Source organism: Suillus fuscotomentosus, assembly GCF_016647785.1.
Source record: "Suillus fuscotomentosus strain FC203 chromosome Unknown F5891scaffold_39, whole genome shotgun sequence".
NCBI classification, from domain to species: Eukaryota; Fungi; Basidiomycota; class Agaricomycetes; order Boletales; family Suillaceae; genus Suillus; species Suillus fuscotomentosus.
This window is the reverse complement of record NW_024539551.1, coordinates 130,124-157,722: the sequence shown is the minus strand read 5'-3', so window position 1 is coordinate 157,722 and position 27,599 is coordinate 130,124. Positions and strand designations below refer to the sequence as shown.

The 27,599-nt window shown below is 43.4% G+C and overlaps 8 protein-coding genes across 8 annotated transcripts; 4 read left to right on the top strand and 4 right to left on the bottom strand.

Annotated features, from left to right (window-relative positions):
• Window positions 1-5,889: 5,889 nt before the first annotated feature.
• On the bottom strand, window positions 5,890-6,291 carry F5891DRAFT_918201 (uncharacterized protein; the record flags this gene model as incomplete). Its single annotated transcript, XM_041373744.1, has 2 exons — window positions 5,890-6,054; window positions 6,103-6,291. Coding segments are annotated over 2 exons (354 nt in total), but the record flags the coding sequence as incomplete, so codon positions are not given.
• A 1,219-nt stretch (window positions 6,292-7,510) lies between these two features.
• Window positions 7,511-8,619, bottom strand: F5891DRAFT_1190802 (uncharacterized protein; the record flags this gene model as incomplete). Its single annotated transcript, XM_041367362.1, has 6 exons — window positions 7,511-7,549; window positions 7,596-7,673; window positions 7,721-7,894; window positions 7,945-8,090; window positions 8,139-8,265; window positions 8,317-8,619. The coding sequence occupies 6 exons, from the start codon at window positions 8,617-8,619 to the stop codon at window positions 7,511-7,513; spliced, it is 867 nt and encodes a 288-aa protein (XP_041223995.1).
• A 107-nt stretch (window positions 8,620-8,726) lies between these two features.
• Window positions 8,727-9,094, bottom strand: F5891DRAFT_955548 (uncharacterized protein; the record flags this gene model as incomplete). The annotated part of the gene is made up of 2 exons (XM_041375336.1): window positions 8,727-8,899; window positions 8,962-9,094. The coding sequence occupies 2 exons, from the start codon at window positions 9,092-9,094 to the stop codon at window positions 8,727-8,729; spliced, it is 306 nt and encodes a 101-aa protein (XP_041223994.1).
• Window positions 9,095-12,127: 3,033 nt separating this feature from the next.
• Window positions 12,128-12,702, top strand: F5891DRAFT_920912 (uncharacterized protein; the record flags this gene model as incomplete). Its single annotated transcript, XM_041373781.1, has 3 exons — window positions 12,128-12,248; window positions 12,300-12,541; window positions 12,589-12,702. Coding segments are annotated over 3 exons (477 nt in total), but the record flags the coding sequence as incomplete, so codon positions are not given.
• A 1,285-nt stretch (window positions 12,703-13,987) lies between these two features.
• F5891DRAFT_955433 (uncharacterized protein) lies at window positions 13,988-14,940 on the top strand (the record flags this gene model as incomplete). The annotated part of the gene is made up of 2 exons (XM_041375327.1): window positions 13,988-14,647; window positions 14,701-14,940. 2 exons carry the CDS (start codon window positions 13,988-13,990, stop codon window positions 14,938-14,940), a joined length of 900 nt encoding a protein of 299 aa, XP_041223992.1.
• Window positions 14,941-14,956: 16 nt separating this feature from the next.
• Window positions 14,957-15,940, top strand: F5891DRAFT_955444 (uncharacterized protein; the record flags this gene model as incomplete). The annotated part of the gene is made up of 1 exon (XM_041375329.1): window positions 14,957-15,940. One exon carries the CDS (start codon window positions 14,957-14,959, stop codon window positions 15,938-15,940), a length of 984 nt encoding a protein of 327 aa, XP_041223991.1.
• Window positions 15,941-18,569: 2,629 nt separating this feature from the next.
• F5891DRAFT_955544 (uncharacterized protein) lies at window positions 18,570-18,779 on the bottom strand (the record flags this gene model as incomplete). Its single annotated transcript, XM_041375335.1, has 1 exon — window positions 18,570-18,779. A coding segment is annotated over one exon (210 nt), but the record flags the coding sequence as incomplete, so codon positions are not given.
• Window positions 18,780-23,221: 4,442 nt separating this feature from the next.
• Window positions 23,222-23,912, top strand: F5891DRAFT_981823 (uncharacterized protein; the record flags this gene model as incomplete). Its single annotated transcript, XM_041377160.1, has 4 exons — window positions 23,222-23,304; window positions 23,508-23,623; window positions 23,675-23,836; window positions 23,872-23,912. The coding sequence occupies 4 exons, from the start codon at window positions 23,222-23,224 to the stop codon at window positions 23,910-23,912; spliced, it is 402 nt and encodes a 133-aa protein (XP_041223989.1).
• Between the last annotated feature and the right edge of the window lie 3,687 nt (window positions 23,913-27,599).

The window sequence follows — 27,599 nt, the reverse complement described above, 5'->3', positions numbered from 1 at the left end:
AATACAATTCCCAAGTTATTTGAGCCCTACACCAATGGATAATACATACAAATACAATTCATGTCCATTTGAAGTACCGGGTTTCAGGTTTCAACACTCGACACTTGGTGATTTGTGCAATGAGTGAAAAATGGACATGACCCGAAGCACTCGGAACTTGATGATTTGTGTAATGTAAATGAAAAATAAACATGTTGCATGCTGGGTTTCAAGTTTCAGGTTTCAGCACTCAAAACTCGGTGATTTGTGCAGTGAGTGAAAAATGGACATGTTGTGCACATATTTTCAGGGTTCGGGTTTTGGCCCTCGGCCCTCGGAACTCGATGACTTGTGTAATATAATTGAACAATGGACATGTTGCACGCCTGGTTTTGAGTTTTGGGTTTCAGCACTCAAAACTCGGTGATGGGTTCGGGGTTCGGTACTCGGTACTCGGAACTTGATGATTTGTGTAATATAAATGAAAAATCAACATGTTGCACACCAGGTTTTGAGTTTCAGGTTTCAGGTTTCAGCACTCAAAACTCGGTGATTTGTGCAATGAGTGAAAAATGGACATGTTGTGTACATATTTTTGGGGTTCGGGGTTCGGGTTTCAGCTCTCGGCACTTGGAACTTGATGATTTGTGTAATATAAATGAAAAATCAACATGTTGCACACCGGGTTTTGAGTTTCAGGTTTCAGGTTTCAGCACTCAAAACTCAGTGATTTGTACAATGAGTGAAAAATGGACATGTTGTGTACATATTTTCAGGTCTCGGGGTTCGGGTCCCAGGTCTCGGCACTTGGAACTTGATGATTTGTGTAATATAAATGAAAAATGGACATGTTGCATGCCGGGTTTTGAGTTTCAGGTTTCAGGTTTCAGCACTCAAAACTCAGTGATTTGTGCAACAAGTGAAAAATGGACATGTTGTGTACATATTTTCGGGTCTTGGGGTTTGAGGTTTGGTACTCGGCACTCGGAACTTGATGATCTGTGTAATATAAATGAAAAATCAACATGTTGCATGCCGGGTTTTGAGTTTCAGGTTTCAGCACTCAAAACTCAGTGATTTGTGCAACAAGTGAAAAATGGACATGTTGCATACATATTTTCGGGTCTCAGGTTTGAAAAATAGCATAATAACAACTTTCATATTTTTATTATCATTTGCCTATATTGACTACCAAGTCTGATAAGGGACCCCTTGGATGATCCATTGCTCAATGACATACTACCTGATTGGAAGTGTGCTGGTTATCAGATATTCATTTGTTGACTCCCGGGTCCCGGAACTCGGAAGTCAGTATGGTTGACCCAAATTTAGGTGGTCGGAACTTGGCATCTCATAGGGCAACACAAGCTTCACACCCCAGATTCCAAATTCTGCAAGTCAACCTGTGCACCATCAAAGGCCATGTCAGGAGATCACCTGCTGCTCCGGGAACTCGGTCACTTTAATTTATTACCTCCTCTGAGTATAGTTGACCCAAAGGTTGGTAATCGGAACTTGGCTTCTCATAGGGCAACACAAGCTTTGCACCCCGGATTCCAAAATTTGCAAGACAATCTGAGCACCATCAAAGGCCATGTCAGGAGATCACCTGCTGCTCCGGGAACTTGGTAACTTTGATTTATTACCTCCTCTGATTTGGTTGATGTACAACTACCTCAGCTCCATCATGTCTACAATTATGATACACATGGGCCCACCCATCTATATTTTATACCACTCTCGGCCCACCCATCTAATACAACATCCTCAGCCCACCCATCTAATATAATATTTTATAATACCCTCGGCCCACCCGTCTAATTTAATATGTGTCTGGGCCCACCTGTGAATGTGATAACAAGTACCTACCCATCTATCTCATACACATCTACCTTAATACACCCATCTGCATAATATCCAACTACCTCGGCCCACCTGTCTACCTAATATTCATGTACGTCGGCCCACTCATCTACTCTATATATTCCCTGCATGGGCCCACCCACCTCCATTGGGAATAATTTGCCTCCCGGCCCATCCATCATAGTCGAGGATATTTTTATCCTGGGCCCATGGTCCGCTGGCCCATATCATACGGGATATTATGCATATCCGTTCCCTCGTATTATACGGAGATAGGTCACTGTAATATGTGGGATGTACGTCTGCTTCTGAATAACTCACTACAATACATTGAGCGCAATGCAGGTCATCCCCATACATCGTCAAAATTTTCCTCTCTGTTGTGACTCTACAGTTGAGCTTCAAGTTATAAGGTGAGCTTCAACCTTCTTCAACCAAGCATTTTGCTTGATGAACGGATGGTAGGCAGAGATCCAAGCTCCCGATTATTGCAACAGCACCCTCTATGACTTCAGTTTTGACGGATGATGATCAGAGCGACTGTCCATTTTGGCGCACCCTCTCACCCATTGCTTGCACACCCTTGCCCTGTATTTCTACTAGTACTCCAACACCTCGTGCATGACTCCTTCACAGGGCATTTGCATCTGCCTGAAATTTGCATGTTCAAGTCAATCGTCAAAGGACATGCACTGTCCCTCCTACTGGCCTACCTGCTCCAACTCCTACCAGTGAGGCTACTCAATTTCCACTGCAGCGTGAATGAAAGATTCATAACCTGGATCTCATAATTTCTGGTTTGTTTCTGATGGTCCAGAGCCTATCAACAAACTGTTATGCCCGGTGTAGGGATTCATTTCTGGCTGGGCTGGTAGAGACTGTTTTTACCTTACCTTATGTTGGCACTTTTGTAGCTTACATAATGAAGTTATCTTTTCACCAGTTACCAGTATGAGTCAGAGTACTTAGCAAGTTTTCATGATACTTTCTCTCCTCTGAGCCTTGAGCCTGGTCCAGAAACCCTTTAGGGTTGAATACTAGCAGCTAGGTTCTGCAAAACCCAACATTGTTCAGACTTACCATCTGAATTGTTGTACCTTCACTGGGTCTCCTATTCACAGATTTGTATCTTCACCTTCATGGAGCATTGGAAGTACAGATATGGATCTGGAATGGCAATGGCATATGGGAGACAATCGAACAAGGTTATGTTCATCCTCAATTACCTGACCGCCGACTCTGGCTGCCATCATGTGATGAGCCCAGTTAGATCACCTGTAAAATGGCTAGCACTTATAAGGGTAGGCAACTGAAGGACTTATGATATTAGTTGGACCAAAATCGAGATTGTGTAGTAGAATCTGACATTGCTGAAGTGAGTCTGTTTGCCAAGGATCATCAGGAAAAGTGGTATTTGCACTAATTGCAAATATAGGATCTATATCCCTCAGGGCAAAAAAGACAAGTGCCAGGTTTAAAATGACATATAGAGTCATTTAATGCTATTATTATGAGCATCCACATTAATTGCAATTCTTGCTCTTAGTGTGATGTGCTCCAACATAATCAGACCTGTCTCTGAACCATCCATAGTTGTCTTTTAATGCATTATTTTTCACTTGGTAGTCAGCTTTAGATGAAAAAAAAAGCCAAAAAAGGCAACAAAAGCAAATGATATTGAGAGATGGATTATTGCTAACAATGTATTCCTACTCAGCGCCTGATTTCCTAGCGCTGCACATCCAAAATATTACTAAAAATGTATTCCTACTCAGTACCAGATTTCCTAGCCTTTGCAGCATGCCCAGCAGTCTCCAGAGCAGAGAAATTGAAAGTGTTGGTAGGAGCACCTTCAGCCACACCGGGAATGTTACCATTTCTATTTCAAACAGTTAGTAAAATTAAGGTGGAAAAAAAATATTACGCACCAAATTCCTTCCTTCAATTCATCCCAAATCATCTCTAGGTAGCTAGGACATTCCTTTTCAAAGTTCTCCAGGAGGCTAATATAGTGATCCCATCTAACACAAAATTGACCATAAAATGAGCTGCTGACTGATGTTACAAGTAAAAAAAATCAAACCTAGGTTTGAAGGTGTGATTCAGAAAAGTCCGTGGGATGTCCTCTCATGATACCTAATAAAATGCATTCAACCTGTATATTCAAGTTTCATCAGTGATGAGTGAGAGGGATATAAGGTACAGTGGCTCAAAAAAGTGTCCCAATGTTTGTAGCTTTTCATGTAATTGCTATATCATGTGTCGAGACATGGGAATATGACTAAGCTATAGGGAGATGTCGGAAAGGTCTGCATCTCAGCTCCATTTCGGTTTCCTATACCGTGGGAAATTAATGACATTATTTGAAGATATGAGTATTTTAATTTGATGACTCATTGGGACACTTTTTTGACTTTGAGTTTTACTAATGTAATCTCTATAATTCTAGTACTGTGTGTGACCTCCTTCTGCTCCAATCACTTCTGCCACTCTTCTAAACATATTCTCTATCAATTTTGGGTATTTCTCTTTGGTGATTCCATCATACTCTGCTGTAACACTGTCTCATAGTTGGAATAGCCCCTACAGTGAATCTTGATATGCTACAAGTAATTTCTTGAGTGATTCTCAGGGGTATTCAATATGGTTGATGTCTTGGGTCTATGTTGAACATGATAGAATAGTAATATCATGGTTTGCAAGCTATTGGTGGCTTATTTAGAGGTATACTTAGGGTCATTGTCTTATTACAAAACAGTATCTTCTTCATTAACTCATAACTTCTGCATGCTTCTTAGCAGACACTCCTGTCAAATGAGTATTTACTACTCTGTATTCATCCTCCCCTTTGCTTCATAGAAGATTCCCACTCCATTTTATCTCATATAGTCCTATACCATCAAGTTTTGTCTTGAAACTTAAGGTGTTTATTTAACTTTTCTTTATCTTAATGATTGTCTTATCTATTTTAATATAAATTCCTTGCCATATGATTTCATCCTATTGATTTTAACCTTATCTAACTAGATAAACCTCTTTCAGCTATTAGCAGTCCGATATTTGTACTTGAAAGTAGCATCTTGTCTTTTATTTCTATAGGTTGGAGACAGAGGAATCTGTTTTTCTTGATTATAGCTTTAAGATGGGCTGTCTTGAGAGTCTGTCTGACTATTTGAGTAGAGATAGTCATAGGAATGATGGAAATAATCAATTTAATCACTTTATTAGCATCAGCAGTCTTTCCAATTAGAATATAGTGATTAAGAGATCTTAAGTCTTATAGAGCAACCTTCTAGATTGGCTACCAAATAACTTAAAGACCATAATATTACTATTCTATCATGTTCAACATAGACCCAAGACATCAACCATATTGAATACCCCTGAGAATCACTCAAGAAATTACTTGTAGCATATCAAGATTCACTGTAGGGGCTATTCCAACTATGAGACAGTGTTACAGCAGAGTATGATGGAATCACCAAAGAGAAATACCCAAAATTGATAGAGAATATGTTTAGAAGAGTGGCAGAAGTGATTGGAGCAGAAGGAGGTCACACACAGTACTAGAATTATAGAGATTACATTAGTAAAACTCAAAGTCAAAAAAGTGTCCCAATGAGTCATCAAATTAAAATACTCATATCTTCAAATAATGTCATTAGTTTCCCACGGTATAGGGAACCGAAATGAAGCTGAGATGCAGACCTTTCCGACATCTCCCTAAAGCTTAGTCATATTCCCATCTCTCGACACATGATATAGCAATTACATGAAAAGCTACAAACATTGGGACACTTTTTTGAGCCACTGTAGATATAGGTCTCACTGCACTTGATATCAATGCAAGGATGGGTATATTGTTCAAAAATGGATTTTTCTTCTGCCCCCACTTTCTTTCTTCTCCCTTGGAACCCCACCATTGCACAAATAGTAGCAGTCTGAAGATAATGTTCTGGAGGGGAGAAGCGTCATCATAGATGAGATTCTGTACAGCAATTTCAAGCTTCAATATGTCTAAAGCCTTTCAATAGACAGGACACTTACCTTGATATCAATTCCTCCATGTATGAATCTTGCCTCCTCCAACATCCACCTGATAGCTTTCTCCAACTCCTCATGTTTTAGCTCTCCTATTCCATAGGTACTGGGGACACTGATGTGGGTTTTGGCCACAAAATCCCCTCTGAGTTGGCCGGCAGCCTTCCAAGTCTATAGTATAGAATGAACAACTGAGGCACATCTAAGGAAAATACTCACATAGTCTATCAAGTAAGCTTTCAAGTCATCATCACTTTGAATGAGCAACATCTTCTCCCACAACACCTCATTGTCCCTAGTGCTAGACACCAGTAGGTCCCAGCAGAGCTCCTCCCTGTCCAAAGCTGAAGGAAAGCTGTTAACTGTAGCTACATGGAGGCGCATTGCCTTGTGAGCAAAGATAGCTATTCACTTAATATGCGGGCTGTTCAGGTTGCTAAGTTTCACCTTGCTCCTTGGAACGCTAGTGATGCTGAAGTACTTGTTGGATTTCTGGTTGTCTTTCTTCAGGCCTATAACTATCTGGTGTGTTCCTCAAAAAGTCAGTCCAATCCTTTCCAGTATGCTGGTACACTTACCTCCTCTCCAGCAAACTTTTTCTCCTCATTTTGAATGCCCTCATCTACCTCATCTACCTCCACCACCACCTCCCCTTCCTGATCTTGGTGGTCCTTATCCTAGTCCTCATCCCCATTCCCGTCCTCTCCAACCTGGTCATCAATGCCATCATCCTCTATCTCGCTGCTACTCAAGCCACCATCTAGAATCATTCTTACCATATTACTACCTTTATCATTCCTTTCAGGGGAATGATGGTGACAACGACTGGTTGGCGGACTGTCACATACTGAGTCCTTGTCAGACATCGCCTTGTCTTCTCCTGCCTCCTCCAAGAGACAATCAGCAGCACACTTTCTGGAGGCTGAGACTTTAAGTTAGCGATAGTCTTTCAATTCTAGGATACTTATCTTTTTTCTTAGCCTCAGCTGCATCCTCAGCTACCTTCTTCTTCTTCTGAGCCAAATCCTTGAGATGCTTCTCTTCTCCTGCAGTCAACCCTGGGCCTTTGACTGCATTTTTTCCCCCTTTAGCTGTTGAACTTGATGCAGGAGTAGCTTTTGTTCTGGAGGCAGGAGTAGCTTTTGCTCTGGAGCCACCCTGAGGTGTAGGCTTGATGCTTGTTCCTGCACTAGCACAAGTAGATGGACGAGTGCCAGCTGAAGTTGTTATCTTCTTCTTGGGTGCCATGGGTGGATGAGGTTGAAATGGCAAGCTAAACAAGCGAAATGAACTCATTAAATATAAACTTGCTGAGCGCAGCCACAGCAGACATACTAGTAATCATTCTCTGCCCATGCATCCATGCAAAAGTATCAAATAATGGTAGTGGTAGATCATAAATATGTGAAGTAGGAGTGATCTTTCCAACTATTTCGATCTTTCTCCCATGTTTTAAACCCACCATCAGTATGCATCACCAGAGACGCCCTCCTACCCAAATAATCCAAATTGAAATGAGTAGTTTCTCCTGACCTAAAGATTACAAAGTCCCCATTCCTGAGTTCTGTGACCAGCCCCTACTCTCTCATTACTAGTTCACCACCAGTGAACTCCCCTACCACCAGCACTAGGCATAGTTCAAAGTCCTTGGCATCCCTATGTGCCACTGTGCACACATTAATATTCACCACCAATGAGAGGAAAGGTCTGACTGGAGATCCCTCAGCATTAGGCAGAATGTCTACCAGCTTGACCAGAACCTTGTACTCATCGGGAAGGTGACATGAGATCTGATTGACCGTCAACAAATAATTGTTGGAGTCAAATTCTGACTCACCTCTTCTTTGATCCATTCAAATATTTCAGCCAAATTAGCCTGGATGTTCAGGTACAGCTGCTGTTGAGTAAATGTCTCTTTGGACGTGTAAGGTAAAGTCTGTCTAAGGTTAGTTCTTCTCCCTCTAGCAGCCTCTAGGTCATGAGGATGGACACCCTGTGGCACAGTATGACTCTACAAGAAGCATCAGCATCTAAGACTTTAAGTATAAAGTTTCAACTTACCATCAGTCCATAGTGATTCCAGTGACTGAAGTGTGTGCATCTAAAAGGCTCATTCGCCTCTGCTTGCAAATTGATCTCTGGATCTTGACTTTCTTCAGAAACAGACATAGCAGTCTGATCCTTGAAAATGTCCAGGCCATCAAAGGCTGACTTGAGCATCGAAAATAAGGACAATCACATGCTAGAAGGCATACTGGTGCAGATAAGGGCCATCAGGCTGCCATCTGAGTTACGAATATCCAAGGCCCCTGGAATGATCAACATCGGAACTACTAGAAAAGTATCCACCATTTTGATGCCCCCAGGATAGAAAGTAGACAACTGTCTCAATCTATATGAGCATATCTACGCCAATAGAATAAGCGAACTCACCTTCTCCTTCAGCTCATCTATGTCCCTCATCACCATGCCCCCATCCTTCACTATCCTGTGCTGCTTTATCGTCCATAACAAGTTCTTCACCCTGTCGCGGCTTCCTGGGAAGTGAAGGTTGCTAGGGTGATTACGATCGAACATGGTTGAAATGTGAATGGGAGAGGAGGCCATAGACCCTGTACAAGGGATGATGGGTGCTGGTGGTGATGCTGCGAAAGACGTGAAGAGTGGGGCCTCAGGCTGCTGCATGATGCAAGTCCCACTTATGCCATTCTCAGGCTGTTTGTATCCTCCCAACATGGTATGTAGCAGGTGTTCCAGTACTTTCTTGACCGCTTTGGAAGTGTATAGTTACTTTAGAAAGTTATCACATGAGTCTAATGCTGAAACGTTACTGGCAATGATAGTCACTTGATTAGTACAGAATTGATGAAGCAGTCAATATCTCTGATGCATGTATAGTCCAGCTGGTGAGAGACAGACCCATAGATCACATTGGGCATGCTCAAGGGAAAGTGCTTCCTCAATGCAGTGATAATAGGTATGATCTTCCCTTTAATAAGACACTGCATTTTCGGAGCTTGTGTTACTAGTGAGACTCCAGGTTTAAAGCAAAACACAACATGTATGACATACCAGCACATTTATCTGGATGACGCAGCATCTTCCCAACTTCCCAAGATACTTCTGCAGGGGCGGTGGTGATGTTCCAGTGTATGTTTTTGTCTGCGATCAAAATTAATGCATAAATGGAACCACCACCTACCAAAAGCATGAACTTGACCCCAGATGAGATCCAGGAAAAGAAGCTACTCCATGCCGGTCTCAACCCGGGTTCTAAAGGCATTATCCTAGCATCATAGAATTCTGTTATTGTAGAAATTGATGGGTGTGATCGTATGGTACTTTGAATTAAATTGATTGCATGAGCACAAGTAATGCAAGAGCATGCCAAACATGTACCTCAGACAATTCACTGCTAGCTGCAGTCGGCTCACCATAGTCATAAAGCTCCATCCCACTCCCATCCCAGAATATGTATGACAATGTTCCACCAGACATGGTAGTACAGCTCCAGTCTTTGGATCATTCTCCCTGGCTTTGAGGGTGCCAAGCATGCTGGAGATCCATGAGGTGAGATCCATTCTATGAGAAGCGTCGAAGGATGCTATAGAACCGATGATCGCTTCGGCCGAAATGTTGGAGGAATGTGCGGTGTTCTCTCCAATGGTCCACCATGCTCCTGTGACTAACCGGCCACCCCTCCTTGGGCAGTATGGATCGTATGCAACATGTGTATGTGCATGGTTGGGTGCAGGGTGGAGCTGTAAATGGGTGACGTCCCTTTTTACAAATTACAAATTAAAAAAGAACTCACCTGATCTATAGGTGATTGCCTGTCTTGAACTTCTTCTTCAAATCTGTGAGCAGGAAAATAGGAAGAGTAATGAGATAACAGCCAGTCCTTCAACAAGGAGGCCTCATCATTACTTATCAGTTGCAGGGCATTCACAATGAGATTGACATCCTCTTTGGTCAGTGGAAATGTCATGGGAGATGTTACAAAGGTGGGTTTTGGGTGGATGTTGTAGATGTTGAGCGGGGGTTCCCAAATTTGGGAATTCTAGACCTTGTAGCACCTTCGCACCCCCAGCCAGCATAAAATTCCCACACACATTGCTTCTACCATGTATTCCCAAGTTCAACATAGTTCAGAGTCTTTGTCAGCTAAGCTTCCTAACCTGGTCTGTGCTGATCAAAATCAAAATCAAAATCTATCTTTGCAATCAATGGGATCAGTGCCAGCTGAAATGATGGCTGCTGAGTGTGCAAGGCTATGTCCTCCCACTTGAAGCTTTGAAGCCTTCCATTGGATCAGCAAAGTTTCGTACAATCCACGGCAACTTCACAGCACACAACATGTAGAACATGGTAAGTAACAGCTCAACTGTGGTGATGCAAACTCACACGTGGGAAATTTCTTTTCTTTACAAGTCCAACCAACTCCACCTCCAAGAGACGATTCAAAATCAAGTTCATCATCATGTAGGGCCCAAAATTATGATCTTTCTAGCAGTGTAACTGACATTCTGCTCACCAGTACGACTCCATTTGGAGATATGGAGCCACAAACTTCATATATCCCTGAGTCTCCGACCCTATCATGCTGCAGTTGCAACTGTAGTTCAGCCGCTATGTGGCTCACAGATGTCCTTGGGATTCATGTCTCCTGTTGCATGGTCCATTTTCCAATCCCAAATTCCTCAATGATGATATCATAAACCAAACAAAGCTCACCTTCATCAAGGAGCGCCAGTATCATGATTCATTTTCCGCACTTAGGGAGGCACTTGTTAGCAGTACTGTGGCCAGGCTATCAGACACCAACCTGAGGAACATAGCTCATATTATGCATGACAGGGGCACCAAATCCCTGTGTGAGGAAACTCATGCCAATGTCGAGGAGGGGAAGAAGTTTGTGGTGAATTATCTTGTTGAGCATCATGACATCCCAGAAGATGACGCTCAAATGGTGACTACAAAGTGGTATGATGAGGTATGTATGTACCTACCATTGGTGATAAGTTCGTGACCCATTGATGCAAACTACTACTTTGACAGGTTGTTGAATGTCATCTCTACTCCAGAAACAATGGTCATGAATTCGATAAGCTGTTGCTGCAAGGAGGTATGATGAGTTGGTGGGAAACCGGATACTGCCCTGCTTTGCTTGGGGGTGACAAGCTTAGGGAGAAAGATGTGGTCAAATTTTTTAACAATGTTTGTAATATCTGATCCTGTAGCTTGACTTGATATTCATGCATGTCTCATAGACTGGTGTTGTGCCAACATCACATCTCGCCATGGGTCCAGGTCTCACAAGCCCGATGCTGTCCTGATGAAGCAGGCACCTCACTACGGACACCTTTCAGTGGGCCAATTTCATCTCTGTGATGGAAATCAAGTACCGCAATAATTTGAAGCTCAACAGCGATATGGTCAGCTACATGGGCAAAATTGCATGTCTTGTTCTGACCAACCAAATCAATCAACAATACTTTGTGGGTTTGACCTTGTTGGGTTCTAATCTCTCCATCTGTGTGCACACCCGTGGAGGATTAAGCATCACCGAGCCTGTTGACGTCTATCAGGACGTTGAGAAGTACTTGAAGATCATCGCTTGGTTCAAGTATGCAGATTTGGAACTTTTGGGTTACAATATGTCCATCTCGGAAAAGCCTGGGGGCGGCATAGAAATGAGGTGGCCGGCAGCTAAGTCAGATGCAGAAGAACTGGCTGCTATGATTGTATCAGTCATCTACAACAGCCAATCCGGCATTGGACAATCTACCAGGGTCATGGGAATTTCTTACATCCTCTCTGCACCCCCCAGTTTGCAACATTCAAATCCTCACCTGATCTGCAAAGACATGTGGCAGAATGTAAACCTTTACTCAGATGCCCAAATTCACCAGTTGCTGGAGGATAGTGAACACATTGGTAAGGCTAAATTGAAGAACGGTGAGTGCAGAGCAAAGACCTATAATCACATATTGATCTCAATGAGTCATTAGATGTCCCTGACACTATAGAGGAAACTGCTCATGAAGTCGAGCTTACACAATCATTATACACACTCTGGAGCGCATCACCTGGATGGGATGCTGATATCTACGGCAAGTATCCCCCGCACCTTCCCATATGTGACAAACAGTTCTTCTTGGATCCTGTCATATTCACCAACCCAAAGAGCAATGAATCGCTCCCAGACACCACAGGATCCATCTTGTGGGGAATGGCTGGCATGGTTGACCCCTTGGTCCACCTTCGCACTTTTTTTTGCACCCCTGCCATGAAATGCACTTGGTTCTCGTGTTGCCGGGAACTTCTACATTGTATACTAGGAGCACTGCTAGGCAAGCATATATGTTTGCCACTAAACATGCCTCACTGATCAATCTTTCCAGATCATCTTGAAGCTTACAGGCGCGGGATTATACACCGAGACACCAGTGACAGCAATGTTTGGGTGTGGATTCCTCAAATCGATGAGCAGTTTGTAGTTCCTGAGTGGATAAAAGAACAAGATGGCAAAACACACTTCAGAATGGCGGTGGTCAACCCAGAGTGGTTTCCTAGGCGTCCTGGGATGGCTGGTGATTTTGGCTTAGCGCTTGACATGTTGGAGAGTCAGAGCGCTGCTAATGGAGTTGTTACCACTGTGTGTCCTCACCCCACTATTTTTTCTTTGTAGACTCACTTTCTCAGGGAACATTCCCTTTTGGCACCAGCACAGAAAATGAGGCTCCTAGCATCACACACGACCTTGAGGCCTACATCTACCTTATATGGCTCATTGGGGTGAACTTCAAGGGTCCCTACAATGATGTCCAACTTTGGCCTCCTCCTGTCAAGAAGCAAAGACCAATCCCCAACAATGCAGTGTCTATGTTGGAGGCAAACAGGCTCACTGCCGAGAAATTTGGCTGTGCTCCTATCGATGAGAAGTGCTTCCCTCCTTCCATGGGTGTTACACAGGTTGGATCGACACGTGTTCTTCCCAAGCGTGAAGAAGACAAAGAGTTTTGGATTCGTCAAAGGAAAGTCCCAGCATGGGCAAAAGTGGATACCTATGACCTTACGACAGAGACTGTGAAGATGGACAAAATATGTCTGGATTCCTCAGATTTCATGGGAGTGCTTCAACCATATTGGAAGGTTGGCACGCTTTGTGATGGATGGATCAAGTTGTACAACCTGCTGTGGCTGACAGACAAAGATGGAAGGGCTGTGGAGGAGAAGCGCACAAAGTTGACTCATGCATGGCTCATCGCTGTGATAAGAGAGATGATAGCTGCCATACCAGCTGTTGTTGATGGTGCACCAAGCCGGGAGGTGGTCTTGGATGCTCGGGAGAGGTATTCTGCCTCCATCAATTGGCTGGTAAATGTGCAGACATTGAAGATCCGACAGTTCCAACCTGTCAGCGTTTATCCTTGTCAGGAATTACCACCACCATCATCAAACCCTTTGCAGGCTGCACCTTCTTCATCCACTTCTGAGCCATTGATTTTTATCCCTTATATGCCGAACTTTGATGTCGCAGGGCCTCAGACGCAGCCACCTACTTCATCCAAAACACGCACTTCTAGCAGGTGCCGCAGTGGACACGTGGGTATGGGCACCAGGAGTGGATCACAGTGGGGCAGGGCAGCACCTACTGCGCCTGTGCTATCACCACATCAGTCACCACATCAGTCTGCACACTCAGCACATCAGTCTGGAGGGCTGTCTGGGACTTCTCATGTTTCCACAGACCCTTCGGTTGGTAGTACATTGACAGAGGGTCATACTTCTGGGTCTGGGTCTGGGTGGTCTGGAGTCACTTGAGTGTCCAACACTGAGAATGAGAACAAATGTCGTTACAGGTTTTGATTAAGGTCAATTTAAGCTGTGCTTTTTGGGAGCGATATGTTGACTATTCATAGATTACACTGTTTATGTGTTTTTTTGTAACAATGAGCAAAGGATCAGTACAAGGCCTGGAACAAGACGCCTGACACATTTCCATCTCTGGACATGATCTATTTTTAGGACATCAATGATCTGGTGTGCACTCACAAGACACGTCCATTTCTTATCTCACTTCCACCTGATCGTTTTGGCTATGACTGTGTTCCACTCTGCACTTCATGCTCTGAATGTCAACATTGAATGCTTTCATAGACGTGATGACGATCCATCAGTCTGCCCTGCTTGCCATAAACAGTTAGGCTCTTCACAAGGAGTTGTAGCTCACCTTTCCACTGCTAGGTCCTGTCAATGGTACAAGAAGGGTAAGATGAAGGCATTGACCCTTCCAGGACAATTCGGTGTGGATGATGAGGTACAGATGGGAGAAGTGGATGAACCACTTCTCGCCCAAGGGGATGAGATGATTGACACAGCCGATCCCACACAGGTCATGCAGGATTTCCAAGATCGGCTCTTCGATCTTGTTCCTATACTATCCCATGCTCCTGACCTAGAACATCACAGACATGATCCTGATGAAAATATCAACCTGCGAATTGAAGTCCCCCACCCCACAGCTGGACGAGTTATATGTATGGATGAAACAGTATACCAGAGGTGGAGGAGGGAGTTTTCTGGAACTGATGAGGAAGGAGATGTGTCTATGGAGGATGTTGGACTCGGAGAGGGATCATCAGCTGCAGTCAATAGGTTTGCACATTTTGCTTCTGAGCTGGACTGGAGGGTAGCCTGCTGGGTGATTCAGGATGGCATAGGGTACAAGTCTTTTGACAGCCTTATGGCCATACCTGGAGTGCATGCTGTTAGTTATGGTATTGAGTTCATCTTACTGACTTTCTATGACAGGTTGGTGAGAAGCTTGGTCTGTTGTACCAGAACATATGCGGCTTACACAAGATCGTTGATGAAGTACCTCCTTGTGCTACATGGAAGAAGCGAGAGCTATGGTTCAAGAATGACCCAGAGGATAAGCACATAGTCCATCACCGTGCTCCCCTGAAGGCTATCAAGACATTACTGGGTAATCCAGCACATGCTGAACATGTGGTCTATAGGCTGAAGAAAATATTTAGTGACACATCTTAGAGTGAGAGGATATATAATGAAGACTCAACTCACACAGTTTACAGGAGGCAAGACTGCATATCCTGTGTATCTGACTCTTGGGAACCTCCCACGAGCTATCCGTTGCAAACCATCACAACAAGCTTGCATACTCATAGCCTATCTATCTGTCAGCAAGATGGTAGGCAAGCAGCTCACTAAGAAGCAGAAGTCAACAAGAATTCAACAACTGTTCTACGACTCAATGCATATTGTCCTGGATCCACTGATAGAGGCGGGAAAGAAAGGGATGGAGGTGACTGGGGGGGATGGCAAGGTGCGGATAATGTACCCCATCTTGGCTTGCTATGTCGCAGATTATCCAGAACAGTGTCTGGTAACATGCCCCAAGTATAGGACATGTCCAAAGTGCCAAGTAAGTGATGATGAGATGGGTGAGAGAGAAGCAGCAGGCTGGAGGACTCAACGCAGGACTTCAAAGCTCATATGTATTGCTAGGGAGAAGGTGACCTCTATCAGCAACTTTCAAGAACTATGCAAAGCAGACAACATATCAGGAGGAGTTTGTCATCTTTTTTGGGAGGACTTCCCTCATTGCGATATCCACATGGGTATAACCTCAGATATTCTTCATCAGCTGTACTGGGGAGTCGTCAAGCACCTGGAACACTGGTGCACCAGTCTAATGACAACTGCAGAGTTGAATTCCTGTGCGTTACAGGTGATACTCTGCTATAGAGCTCTACTCGACTTTATCTACATGGCCCAGTATCCCACACATGATGACTCTACCCTCCAGTATCTCACCAACGCCCTGGATGAATTTCATGCAAACAAGGACATCCTGGTGGATCTTGAAATACGCAATCACTTCAACATACCAAAGTTCCACTCGATGCTGCACTATGACGAGTGCATACATAATTTCGGAACTACCTATAATTATAATACTGAAATGTTCGAACAATTTCATATAGACTATGCCAAGGAAGCATGGAGAGCATCCAACTTTCACAATTAGCTTCCTCAGATGACTCAGTGGCTGAGTCACCAGGAAAAAATAGTCATGTTCTGGAGCTACATCTCTCACTATCAATCCAAGGAGGAGAGGCAAGAGGAGGTCAATGAAGCTGTGGATGGAAGAAACCAGGATGTTGGTGTAGTGACAGCCAAGAGACCAGCTGCTCCCTCCCAGACCCTTTCCAACATCCAAAACAAGCACAGTTGTCCCTCTTTTTCATATCACTTACACATTTTCCTTGACAAATTTCTTACTAGAGGAGATTCTATACCTCGTACTCAAGTTGGCAATGCTTTTCTTCCTTTGATAAGCTAGATGTTTGGCATTCTTTTAAATTCTCACTAGATACTCTTGGGAACGACATAGATGGCCAGGAAGGTATAGATTTGGCCAGGGCACAACCAGGTAGAGGAGAGAGTCCAGGGAGGTTTGATGTAGTGATGGTCACTCACAAGGATGGGGCTGAGTCTACTGGACTTCATGGTGCGCCTCCATATGTTTCTAATACTTGATAGCTCTAAAGCTTAGCATTTCTTTATTGTATTTAGGAATGAAAGTTGGTAGGCTGAGACTTATATTCCGCCTTCCAGAAGTAATTGGCCTTTATAATGAAGCTCCTACAGTCTGGCCAAAGCACCATTTTGCATATATAGAGTGGCAAACTGTGTCCCAGTCACTTGGTGCCCATCACAATATGTACTCAGTTACCAAGCCTCTCCCTTTGGACACTACTGGACATTTGCTTGGTGATATTGTCCTTCTTTCTACTATATGATAGTCTTGTCAGCTTATACCATACTTGGGAGCTGGTGTAGGATGGCCTGAGGACTGGAGATCTAACAGTGTACTTGATGCGTGTCCCACTTTTTTGCTTAACAATTGGTCTAGTAAGTATGTGTATCAAACTCTATGGTAGTACATGCTATTGGTGACTATATTAGTTCTTTTCACCTACACCAAGTATAAAAAATACTTCTATATGACATCTATATTCAATAATATTCCATTAGTGTACAAAAGTGTACCATTTGTACATAGAGTCAAATAAAACCAAAAATAGTAAAATCACATTTTCCTGATGCTGACGTCAAGGTGAGGCTGTTTCATCTTCATATGTTGAGCAGTGAAGTTGCCATCTACCACATATCTCTGCATAATCAGCCAGCTATTAAATATAAATCAGCTTTACTGCAGAAGTCTACTATGTCCTATGTGTGAAGAAAAGCAGAGTCATCCGGCCGGCCTCTAGATATGTCCTATACATAATTCAAGACTAGCCGGTTTGTCTGGTGAGGATGTAATATAGGAGGGAATCGGCCAGTAATAAAGTCATAGACCAGAATTACTTACCTTACATATTGATCCTGCCAACCAAGAGGCATATTAATTCCAGGCTGTGGACAGGCAACACAAAACCAAACCAGGTCACCAGCCCCAGGAGTTACCTTTGTATCATGTCCAAATCCAAATTGTTTTCAATTTATTAAATCCCTCCATTGACAAGATGCCCTCATCAGTTCTCGATATTGATCCTGTAAAGGAACAAAGTGCAAGTCAATCAAAAAGAATATCATTACAGATGCAACAGCTTACTGGAATAGAGTCCGGAAGAGCATTACTGGTAAGACATCGAAGCTTTTGGAAGAAGCTCATGGCAGATGTCTTGCATTCAAGGGTGTCAATGAGAAAGTGATCAAGGATGTCAAAGGTGAAGGCAGTCCGATGTGATGCTCAGACCCACACTGGGCAGGAAACAGGGTATTTTCATATGTGTCAAGGAGTATAGGACACTATCAGTTTCAGTATCATTGTCTACCTTTGTCCTGCAAGTAACCCTTGTCCTAAACCAAACCCGCTTTCCTGCACTTTGCGCATCCGCTTATCTGCACTTTCCTGCACATCGGAAACGCAATAGGAAAGTCCCTCGTCCATCCATAGTCCATCCAAACCCCATTGGTATGTGAATTTCCTTACCTCAAGGCTTGTAAAATGTGTTGCAGCCTTATTACATGTCCTTACATATTTACTATATTTCCTATCCCTTCCTACTCCAAGTGGGATTTTAGATAGTACAAGTTGCCTATACTTTGGGACTACTTAATACACTTCTCTCGGACTGTACACCTCCCTTGTACTGTATACCTCACCCTATAGGTTTACCTTCAAAGTAGTCCCTTGTAGTGTGCGCTTTTTAGCCCCTATTAGGTCCCTTATATCTCTCTATACCTAGGATCCATTACCTTGCAATATACCTTTGCCCTCATTCCCTTGAAATCTCATTCCTTAACCTCCCTATACCTTGCCTGCACTTTCCCGCACTTTCCACATCTTTTTAGACCATCACTACTCCAAAGACCAAGGCTCGGCTAACCCAAAATTTTCCTTGCCTTAATTAGCTAGTGTCTCCTCCACCAGTTCTTGACTTCATTGTCCTCAATTTCTTCTTGCACTTGTGACCCAATAAGTTCAAAAAGTTCTTCAGAACTGGAAATCCAGGCCTGGATACCCCTACCCTATCATGTACCTTATCCTTCATGAAATGTGCAATAATAAATCATTCTCCTGTTTTCCAGGGACCAACCGAGTGCATCAAAACCTTCCCACGTGTGTAAGCCAATTTGCAAGATAATCAATAATTTAACCTTACCTTCCCCAAGATGAAATTCATTGTTCCAGGACCATAACCAAGTTTAGCCTCGAGATCTTCAATAGAAAATGTAGCATCATACCCAATACCCAAACTGACCAGAAGATCATAATGGGATGGAGCTCCACCAGGATCATGATGACTCAAAGTCACATGATTCACAATGACTTCCAATCCTAAAAAAATGGAGGGCTACCGATGTACCAGAACTGGCTTTTTGGGCTGCTGAGTTTGTTCCAATACCTCTGAGATTGTATGGTAGCCTGTTTGAAATAACTCTGGCACTACAACTGCTGTTATGGCATTCCAGAAAAATTCTGTACTTGACATGGCATCTAGCCAATTTTGAACTGAGTCCTGGGAGTAGGATGCCGATACAACCAATGGGTCATGAAGCCTCTGATTAATTAATGTGTTCAGATTTATTATTCCAACAAAACCCTCCTAAAACCACCTCTCGTCGTAACATGAAATAACCTAGCAACACTATAAGTTGTCCTGCCCCAAATACCCCCCCTCCCTCAGGCACCACGAAGCCATCAGAATGCTAAGAATGCTTCTGATCGGTGGCATTAGGAATTGATCAAAGGAGCAAATCTCGAAGGGCCATAGTAGCAGTGTTGATGAAGTTCTTGATAATAAATTAGCTGTTACAAGCCATTACTTTGGGTCAGAAGCTCACCACACAAGAAAGTGAGAGAATATTGGGGAGATGCCACCAAAATTTTACCATTGCAATCAATGATTATAGCTGGCTCTGAAATTTTTCTGAGCACTGTCTTGCTGAAATATTTATGGATCTTATCACCTTGGGTTGGTGCTCCATTGGCCAGAACAGGGGAGCATTTGACCTTATTGGCATACCGATCAACATCCCAATTGATGTAGTCTGTCTCACACATGTCAAAATAATAATTTAAAATGAACTCTAATGTGTTGGCTTACACAGGTTCACAATAGCATGGGCGATAGTCAGGGCTGCACAATCAATTTCATACCCCATCACCCCAACATCATCACTAGGCTCTTTTGGCTCAGATGACATGCAAGTTTGAAGTCGCAAATGAATCCTCATCCTAGACCAGTTAGCCAGTGTTAAAATGACAGAAAGACTACCTACCTAGCCTTTTGTAAGAGATGAGGTACAAGCACACTGTTCTTGAGGACAGGCACTGCAGAGGCGTCCTTCATGATTTCATCTATCTTAGAACTCAGAGAGTGATGTAAACTCCTTGACTCCATGCCTAGAGAGTCATCAACTATGGTATTTGGCATAGCAATGAGAAGGCCCAAGACAGTGAAACCAACAGTTGTGGATGAACATATTAAGCTGGTATGTTGAAAATTTTTGCTTGGTTGGCTTCCAAATTTAGCAGTGAACTTAATTTAGTTTTGATCCAAATTAGCAGCCGACTAACTTCTATGATAGAAGCTCGCCCACAAAATGAGGCTCAGCTAAATGAGACTTGCCATTAATGGTCAAACACATGCCACGAGTGATGCCTCGTGCCAGTTTGAAAATTGTTCCCCATGTGAGTTCATGTCAATCAAGAAGTGTCTGCACCTTCTTACAGTGAGCAATATAGTTGACATCTAACTCTACACCAAATTTAGAGGAAGATGATGTTATGGTAACCCACAACTGTGGGTGGGGGGTGGAGAGAACTTTCGTTTAACTGCTGGTGGGGGAGGCCACTGACCAGTCTGGTGCACGCTTCAGGCCTGTCATGATGGATCCAACAGATGACATCAAGGTCATGCAACTTGAGAACAACAAAGATTCTCAGTCGACAGTCCTGATCCAGAATCACTGTCCAACTCTATCACTGGTTTGGAGAATACTGATTATTAATAAAAGTGTGGATCAGGGAGAGATAGCCTATATCTTTGAGCTATTAACTCAAGGGAGTGAATAATATATTCAATTGAGCAAACTTGACACATGCATATCCTTGTCATGCCACACACATCTTGGTGAATCTATATCTATCCTTGGTGCTTGAGGCATTATCTCTTGCGAAATAGAAAGTTTTGCTCTGAGAATTTTTGCTAATGGTTGAATTGGAGGCTGGGAGTGGTCTATAGAGTTGCAATATTCAATTGAATTCATGTCAATGTGAATTGTCAATGCATACCACAAAGAAGTGAGACTCAATGAGGCTTGCCCAATAATTGAGACAACAGAAAGTAAAAAGAAAAATGTGTATTAAATTGTAGTAGTAAACAGAATTACAAGACATAGATAGGGTGTAGGGAACTAAGTGAAACTTGCCATTGATGGTCAAGTTCTCTTCCAAGAAATGAGACTCACTGTATTAAGTCTTGCATTGATCTAGATGCAAATACTTGGAAGGGTGCGCTACACTAGTAGCACCCAGGCATATCACACAAAATATATTCCCACAATCATGTGACTTTTTTTTGAAGCAAAAATTTGTGAACTAGCATCTGCCAGTATTTTAAATATAAGTGCTAGTGTGACATTGTGTTTTGTACTACAAAGAATGTATTGCATACTACAAGGATAACAAATAAAGGGGAGAAGCAAGACTTGAGTGAGGGGGCCCACCTCACACAAGTCTTACCCTCCAATAGAACAGTAGGTAGAAAAAAATATGTAGATGTTAAAAAACCCCTGTAGTGAACACATGAGACAGACTTTCTAACAAGAATAGACACTTAACTTTGAAACGGTGGGGACTGTTGAGTGTTACTACAGAATACTGCAAAAACACATCAGACAGAAATCTACAGAAGGCGGAACACTTACCTTGGATATCTGTGACTAGCTGATTGGTGAGGAACATAATGAAGGAAGACACCTACTATTAATAGGTAGGAAGTGCCAGGTGCCATATACTGCAAAGTCAGAATCAAAGGCAGAAAGTGCTAGGTGCCATGAGGAACATAATGAAGGGAGACACCTACTATTAATAGGTAGGAAGCACCAGGTGCCATGCACTGCCAAGTTCCTCAGAATCAAAGGCAGGAAGTGCCAGGCGCCATGCACTGCAAAGTCAGAATAAAAGGCAGGAAGTACTAGGTACCATGCACTGCAAAGTCCCTCAGACTCAAAGGCAGGAAGCGCCAGGCACTATGCACTGCAAGTCCCCCAGGCTCAATTCAAAGGGTGACTGAAAAAAATATGTGTAAGTCTCACAATGAAGATGTGCAACTTACCATGTACACAAAGTAGTAAGTGTAAGCTAACAAATGAAGATTTCAGCCTAAGGATGCAGAGACGACATTCACTCACCAATGTAGCAGAAAACATAGCCTAATCCAAAAGAATGTCAGCATTAAGGGTGCAGAAAATATGCTCACTTACCTTTGCAATGAAAGGTAACTGAAAATATATAGAATTAGTATGTAGATGAGGCAAGGATGACCACTTACTGGGATAAATGGCAGCTCCAGAGTCTCTAGCTCCTTTGGATCCTTGCAGGCTGCAGTCCTGCAATGACCCAAAGATAACCTAAAGACATTGGACATCATCTTCATGCACTGGAAGTCACTGATTACTCATGCACCAGAGTCTTACCTCTGGATGTTCTCATGCAGCTCACTCATCAACAATACTGAAAGTTTTTCGTACTTGCAATTGTCTGTCCTTCAGTGAGTTTTTTTCCATCTATTCCTTAATACACAGCGGCTAATTTCACACTTGCCATCAGACACCATATTTCGGCTACTGTCTGTTTCAATGCCATCCACTTCCAGCCATCCACAGCTTTGCATCTTCTGCTGGCGTTCACCAAGTGGTTGCCCATCCGCACAGTGTTTCCCGACATACTGGGGCAATCCTACAAACTGGGACGGCACTCTGATGTATTTTTGATCCTCAGGAAGGATTCCACCTCCTTGGACATCACTAAGTTCCTGTGGATGCATAGTTCACATCACTCCTGGGGACAATTCCTTCCAGTCCAATGCTGCCAGTGCGGCTGGGCTGATGCTTGGACTTCTGTCCACCAGCACAAGGTCTATGCATTCAAGTGCAGGAATGGCCTATGCAAGAAACAATCACATGACTCATTTGACACAATTGTTGATTGAAATTATCGCTGTCAGCCAGCTGCATCCTGCTGTCAGTACTTGTCAACCCACGTTGCTGCATTCTTAAAATATCTTCCCCTGATATGTCTATGTCTTTGTATTGGACAGATAGCTTCAAGTCTATTCTTGTACATTATAAGAAGGACTTCCTGTCCATCAAAGATTCGAAAAAGAACCGATCATATATAACCAAGAAAATTCAAAAGGCTATACTTGCAGCCCACAAGGAACAAGATGAAGAAGTAGCTGTGCCAAGTTCTTTTAAAAAGGTAATATATTCAGGGGAGTTTGTTGTGTGACTGATTTACTATGCTACATACCAGGCAATCAAACAGTACTATTCTGAAAAAATCTCTAAAGACGAGGAATCTGATTTGGAAGGAGATGTGAAAGAAAGAGAGGTTGCTGCCCGTCCAAAAGAAGCTTCATTTTATAAGAAGAGGCTCACTGACTGAGATGTTGCCCAGAAATTATTCAAGCAGGAAATTGATGCCTTTGACAAGGTGGAGCAGGCAAAAAAAGGAGTGAAAAATGCCATCAAATATTGTATAGGTCATGCATGCGAATGGTTCAACAACATGTCTTCTCAGCAAATCAAAGAAGTCAATGATGCAAAGGAGAAGTGGAACAAGGAAAGTGCACCTGAGGAAAGCCAGGCTAAGTAAGTTTAGTTAAAATGTTTTCGTGTTGGGTCTAATATCAGTGAAGTTACTGTAAGAATAACCTCAAAAAAACACTTGAGGATTTTTCTGAGCAACTTTGTCATACTATGGGCTGTCGTGTGGTCGCACTTGTTAGTCACAAGAAGCAAGCAGACCAAACATTGTCTCATAAATCAAAATCTAACTAACTACTACCTTTTAGACACAAATCTCAACCCCAGAATGTCAAAAAAAACTTTTCTGTTAGCTCTAACAGTATCAGAGAGTGGGCTTCGACAGGCTTTGAGTTCTTTGCAGAGTGGTCAAAGGCGGAGCTTTGTATGTTTTTCTTCCAAAGTGGACGTAGACATTACTCATTGTAATTGACAGATCTGAACAGTGAAGATGATGAAGTCAAGGAGGTTGAGGATGACAATGGGCTACCCAAAGTTGCTCTGGATGATGAGGGCTATGCCAAACTACCTTCTCATGATGGTATCGGACTCAAGGGCCAACAAGAACTGGTGCGAACAATTTTTCTCGCTTCATATAGTAAGTTTCCATGTCATTTCTTGTCATACATTTAGTTGATCAGTTGGTTTGTAGAAGCTTTCACCCACAGTCGTAAGCTGGTACCTTGGGCAAGAGTCATATCTTCCAAAGGATGTCCATGAGTCAAAGGACGTATTGATGGGCTGCTTGAAGATGCTGGGTAATGCCCCTGTGGTGACTGCATATTCAGCCATACTCATGGTTTTGGACCTCAGATTAATTTTGAGGAATTGTAAACATGTTATTGAGTATGAAGAAGACGAAGCCCTACCTGATACCAATCATGGGAGACTTCCTCTTTCTGCTCCCTCTGACTTCTGGCTCAAGGTCAACAGCAACCACCCTACCTTTTCCTTTGTCCCAGAACTTGGAGGTCATCTTGCTGGACAAACTGGCGACATTGCCAGCGATGACAGGAGGGGATGGAAGGACAGGTGCGGGGAGAGGGACAGGTGGAGACAGAAGATTGACAGTCAGTGGGCCGGTGGAAGGATTAGGAACAAGGACTTCCCCTGTGCCGGCCGGGATGTGCCAAGCACCAGCAATGATGCCCACAAGCTGAGCAGTGGATGCCTTGAGGCTGTCAATCAGTTCCTCAGTGCATCAGATATCATGAGCTCTCAACCTGGGGTCAGATTTCATGACCCTCCAGTCACTGAATGCACCTCAATGGATGTGGCTGAGTCCTCCAAGTCCTGGATGTCCCTTGGTATGTTTTGTTTTTGTGATTTCATTCAATTGACTGGACATGTTTTAGATGCATTAGATGATATATACCTTGGGCCGGATGATGAGTTAGACTCTGATTCTGGGTCATCTGGTGATTCGGATGCGTTGAATGTGATTCCCGGTATGTTTCTCAATTCAAATGTACATATTCTGCATGTGCAGATTCATCACATACTCCCAGATTCATCATATCTGGCCCAGGCTGAGGAACTTGCTTTGTATGACGACCCAGACTTGTATCTTGGTCTGGAGGATACCTCAAGTGAGTCTGATGATACTCCAGCTGTACCTGATTCACCAATGAGTGGTGAGTTTATTGTTCCCATCTCATGTTCATTCTTCATGGCATTTCCCAAGTGAATGAATCGACTCCCGAACGTTATCCAGCCAGTCCAGCTGTATTGGAGGCACCCATACCTTGTAAGTGTATTCATATCATGTCATGCTTTCTATGCACATTATCTCCTAAGCAAATCCAGCAACTGCCAAATGTCACTTGCCCGAGCCAGCACTCGACAATGAAGCACTGTGTGCCATGGTTCAGGAGTTCATGCCAATCAGATCTTATGATCACACTGAAAGTAAGTATACCACAGTTGATTATTTATCTCTGCTAATTTTCTGCAAGTTCAAACAATTGTAGATTGCCTGGGTGATTACCAACAGCGTTATGGAAATCTTCCTAGCCTACAGTAGCACAACTCCTTGAGGCTGACAGACCATTCCGGATGGCATGGGCTGAAACATGTGACAAACTCTGGAAAGCAGATGCAGACCTCCGGAGGATGCAAAGGGTAAGGGAGTCAACCTCCGAAATGCTGAAGGTATTAGATACCCTCATTGACTTCTTTGAGGACTCAAGTGACATGTAAATATCAATCAATGTCTGATAGTAGACACATTGCAATATACTTTGCCTACTCAGCCCTTAGCACTTGGTACTGGTCAACTCTACCTATGCAGTACTTGGTACCCGGTGCTCGGTGCTCAGTGCTCAGTACTCGGTGCTCGGTACTCGGTGCTCGGTACTCGGTGCTCGGTACTCGGTGCTCGGTACTTAGGCCTTGGTACTTGAGATTTGGAATTTGGGATTCCGTCGTTGGTACTTTGACATATACACCATAGCACATATGATAGTACACATGGGGGCAGGAACATATATCTACATTAAGTGCATCCCCGTGCTCTGGTTACTCTAGGTGTACTGTCTACTGGCATTTGCAACTTACTCTGGGTCGTCCTCACAGATGGTTCAACCGTGGCTTTCTTGCCTTGCCTCCTTTTTTGTGCCAGCAGTGTGATACTCTCTTCCATTTCAACATCATCTCTAACCTCACCCGTCGCATCGTCAGTTAACCCAGCAAGGAGGTCTCCCATTCGTGATGTCAGTAATGCACCTTTTGTGGCCGGCTTGGCCGGGCGAGGCTTTGGAATCTTCAGTGGAGGTCTCCTGTCAGCCAGGTCATCATCCACATTATGCTCTGTATGATGAGTGGCACTCTCTGTATCACTCTCGGCTTCTGTCGATGAATCCCGAGGCCTTCAGATTGTAACTCTTTGCTGCTTTCTCACTATACAAGTCTGAGGAGAGGGCGATGTGCCAGATATGACTGATGGTAGCATGTCTCCATCTTTGTTTTTCCATGCTTTGAACAGAAATGTGGGACCTTCGCCTGTTTCCTGCCGAGCACACCAGAAATGGAGCAAGGCAGTCATGTCCCAATTTTGCAGCTTTGAAGGCTCCTTCAAGTCAATATCTGCCAGAAGATACGTCCAGGCCATGAAGTCATCCTGACTTTGTACGATGGCACTCCATAGCACAACTGCCTTGTCCTTCCTGGAACATATCCCTGTGTCCATGCATTCAACAATTTCTCAGATGATGCGACGAGAAACTCACGATAGTGCAATGTAAGAAAGGCCCTCACCATGGCCTTCTTCTCCTCAAGTTTCATGTCCATGATGTCCAGAAAGAACGGCATACCTTCCCTGTCCATTTCGAGTTTGAAAGCTGGTTTTCAAATTCTTTTTCGACCTCCCTTGACCTGACATCCTCCATCCTGTGCCCTGGTGCCTATCATTGTGATGCTCAATACGTTCAATCTGGTATACATGGTTCAACACTCACCAAACTGTTCCTGTGCATACTCCTGCCACACTGGCTTAATTCCTCCCAGTCCTTTGTCTTCATGAAGCTATCTCCAGAGGTGGACAGTTGTTGGACCACTCTTCCGCTGTTTCTTTCGCCTTCTCTAACTCATCATCATCCAATTCAGCCATGACTCTCTTCACCGCTGCCTGATAATGTTTGAACATACCAGGATCTCCTGGCTTTACCACGGACTCGTCCTTGTCCTTCCTTTGCTTCATTTTCTTGGTGTTGAACAACCAAGTCTTGTACACCCAAGAGTTGATGAAATAATGTGATGTTAAAAATTTAGTTTTTCAACACAATAAAGAAGCATCACCTGCTTCCTCTTTTCCATTGTTTTTGGTCCAACTTAGGAGCAAACAACCTGGCCGCCCTTGCTATGGCAGTGAAAATCCCTCCCTTCTCACTTCTTTTGGCAGCAGTCCACCCAGGAAGGTAGTTCTTCAACTCCAAAATCACCTTGTCCATGAGCTTCTGTGACTGTGGTTGACACGCCCTATGTCTTCCAGAAGTCGTGTTGGTGGAATGACCTGTTCTTGCCATAGTGAATCAGAATGCAGAATGGGCTGAGGATTTGCAAGGTGGAAGTATTAATGAATTGTGCGAAGTTGAACTAAGAGCAAAGCCTAATGATGGGTTAATCGGCCCATATTGGACGTGAAGCCATTAATGGAAATGAATTTGTAATGAGCCAACAGGACTACACAGCATCATATTGCAATAACAATTCATTACACCTGAGCTGATGCCTTGCTTGCAATATTAGTAAACAAGATGAAGATAGGTAGATGCAACAGGGTGGAAGCAAGGGGCAGCAAAGGTAAGAAGACTTGGGTTAAGGTCCCACTTGCAAGCATGAGGCGACATGCCTACAGGTCCATG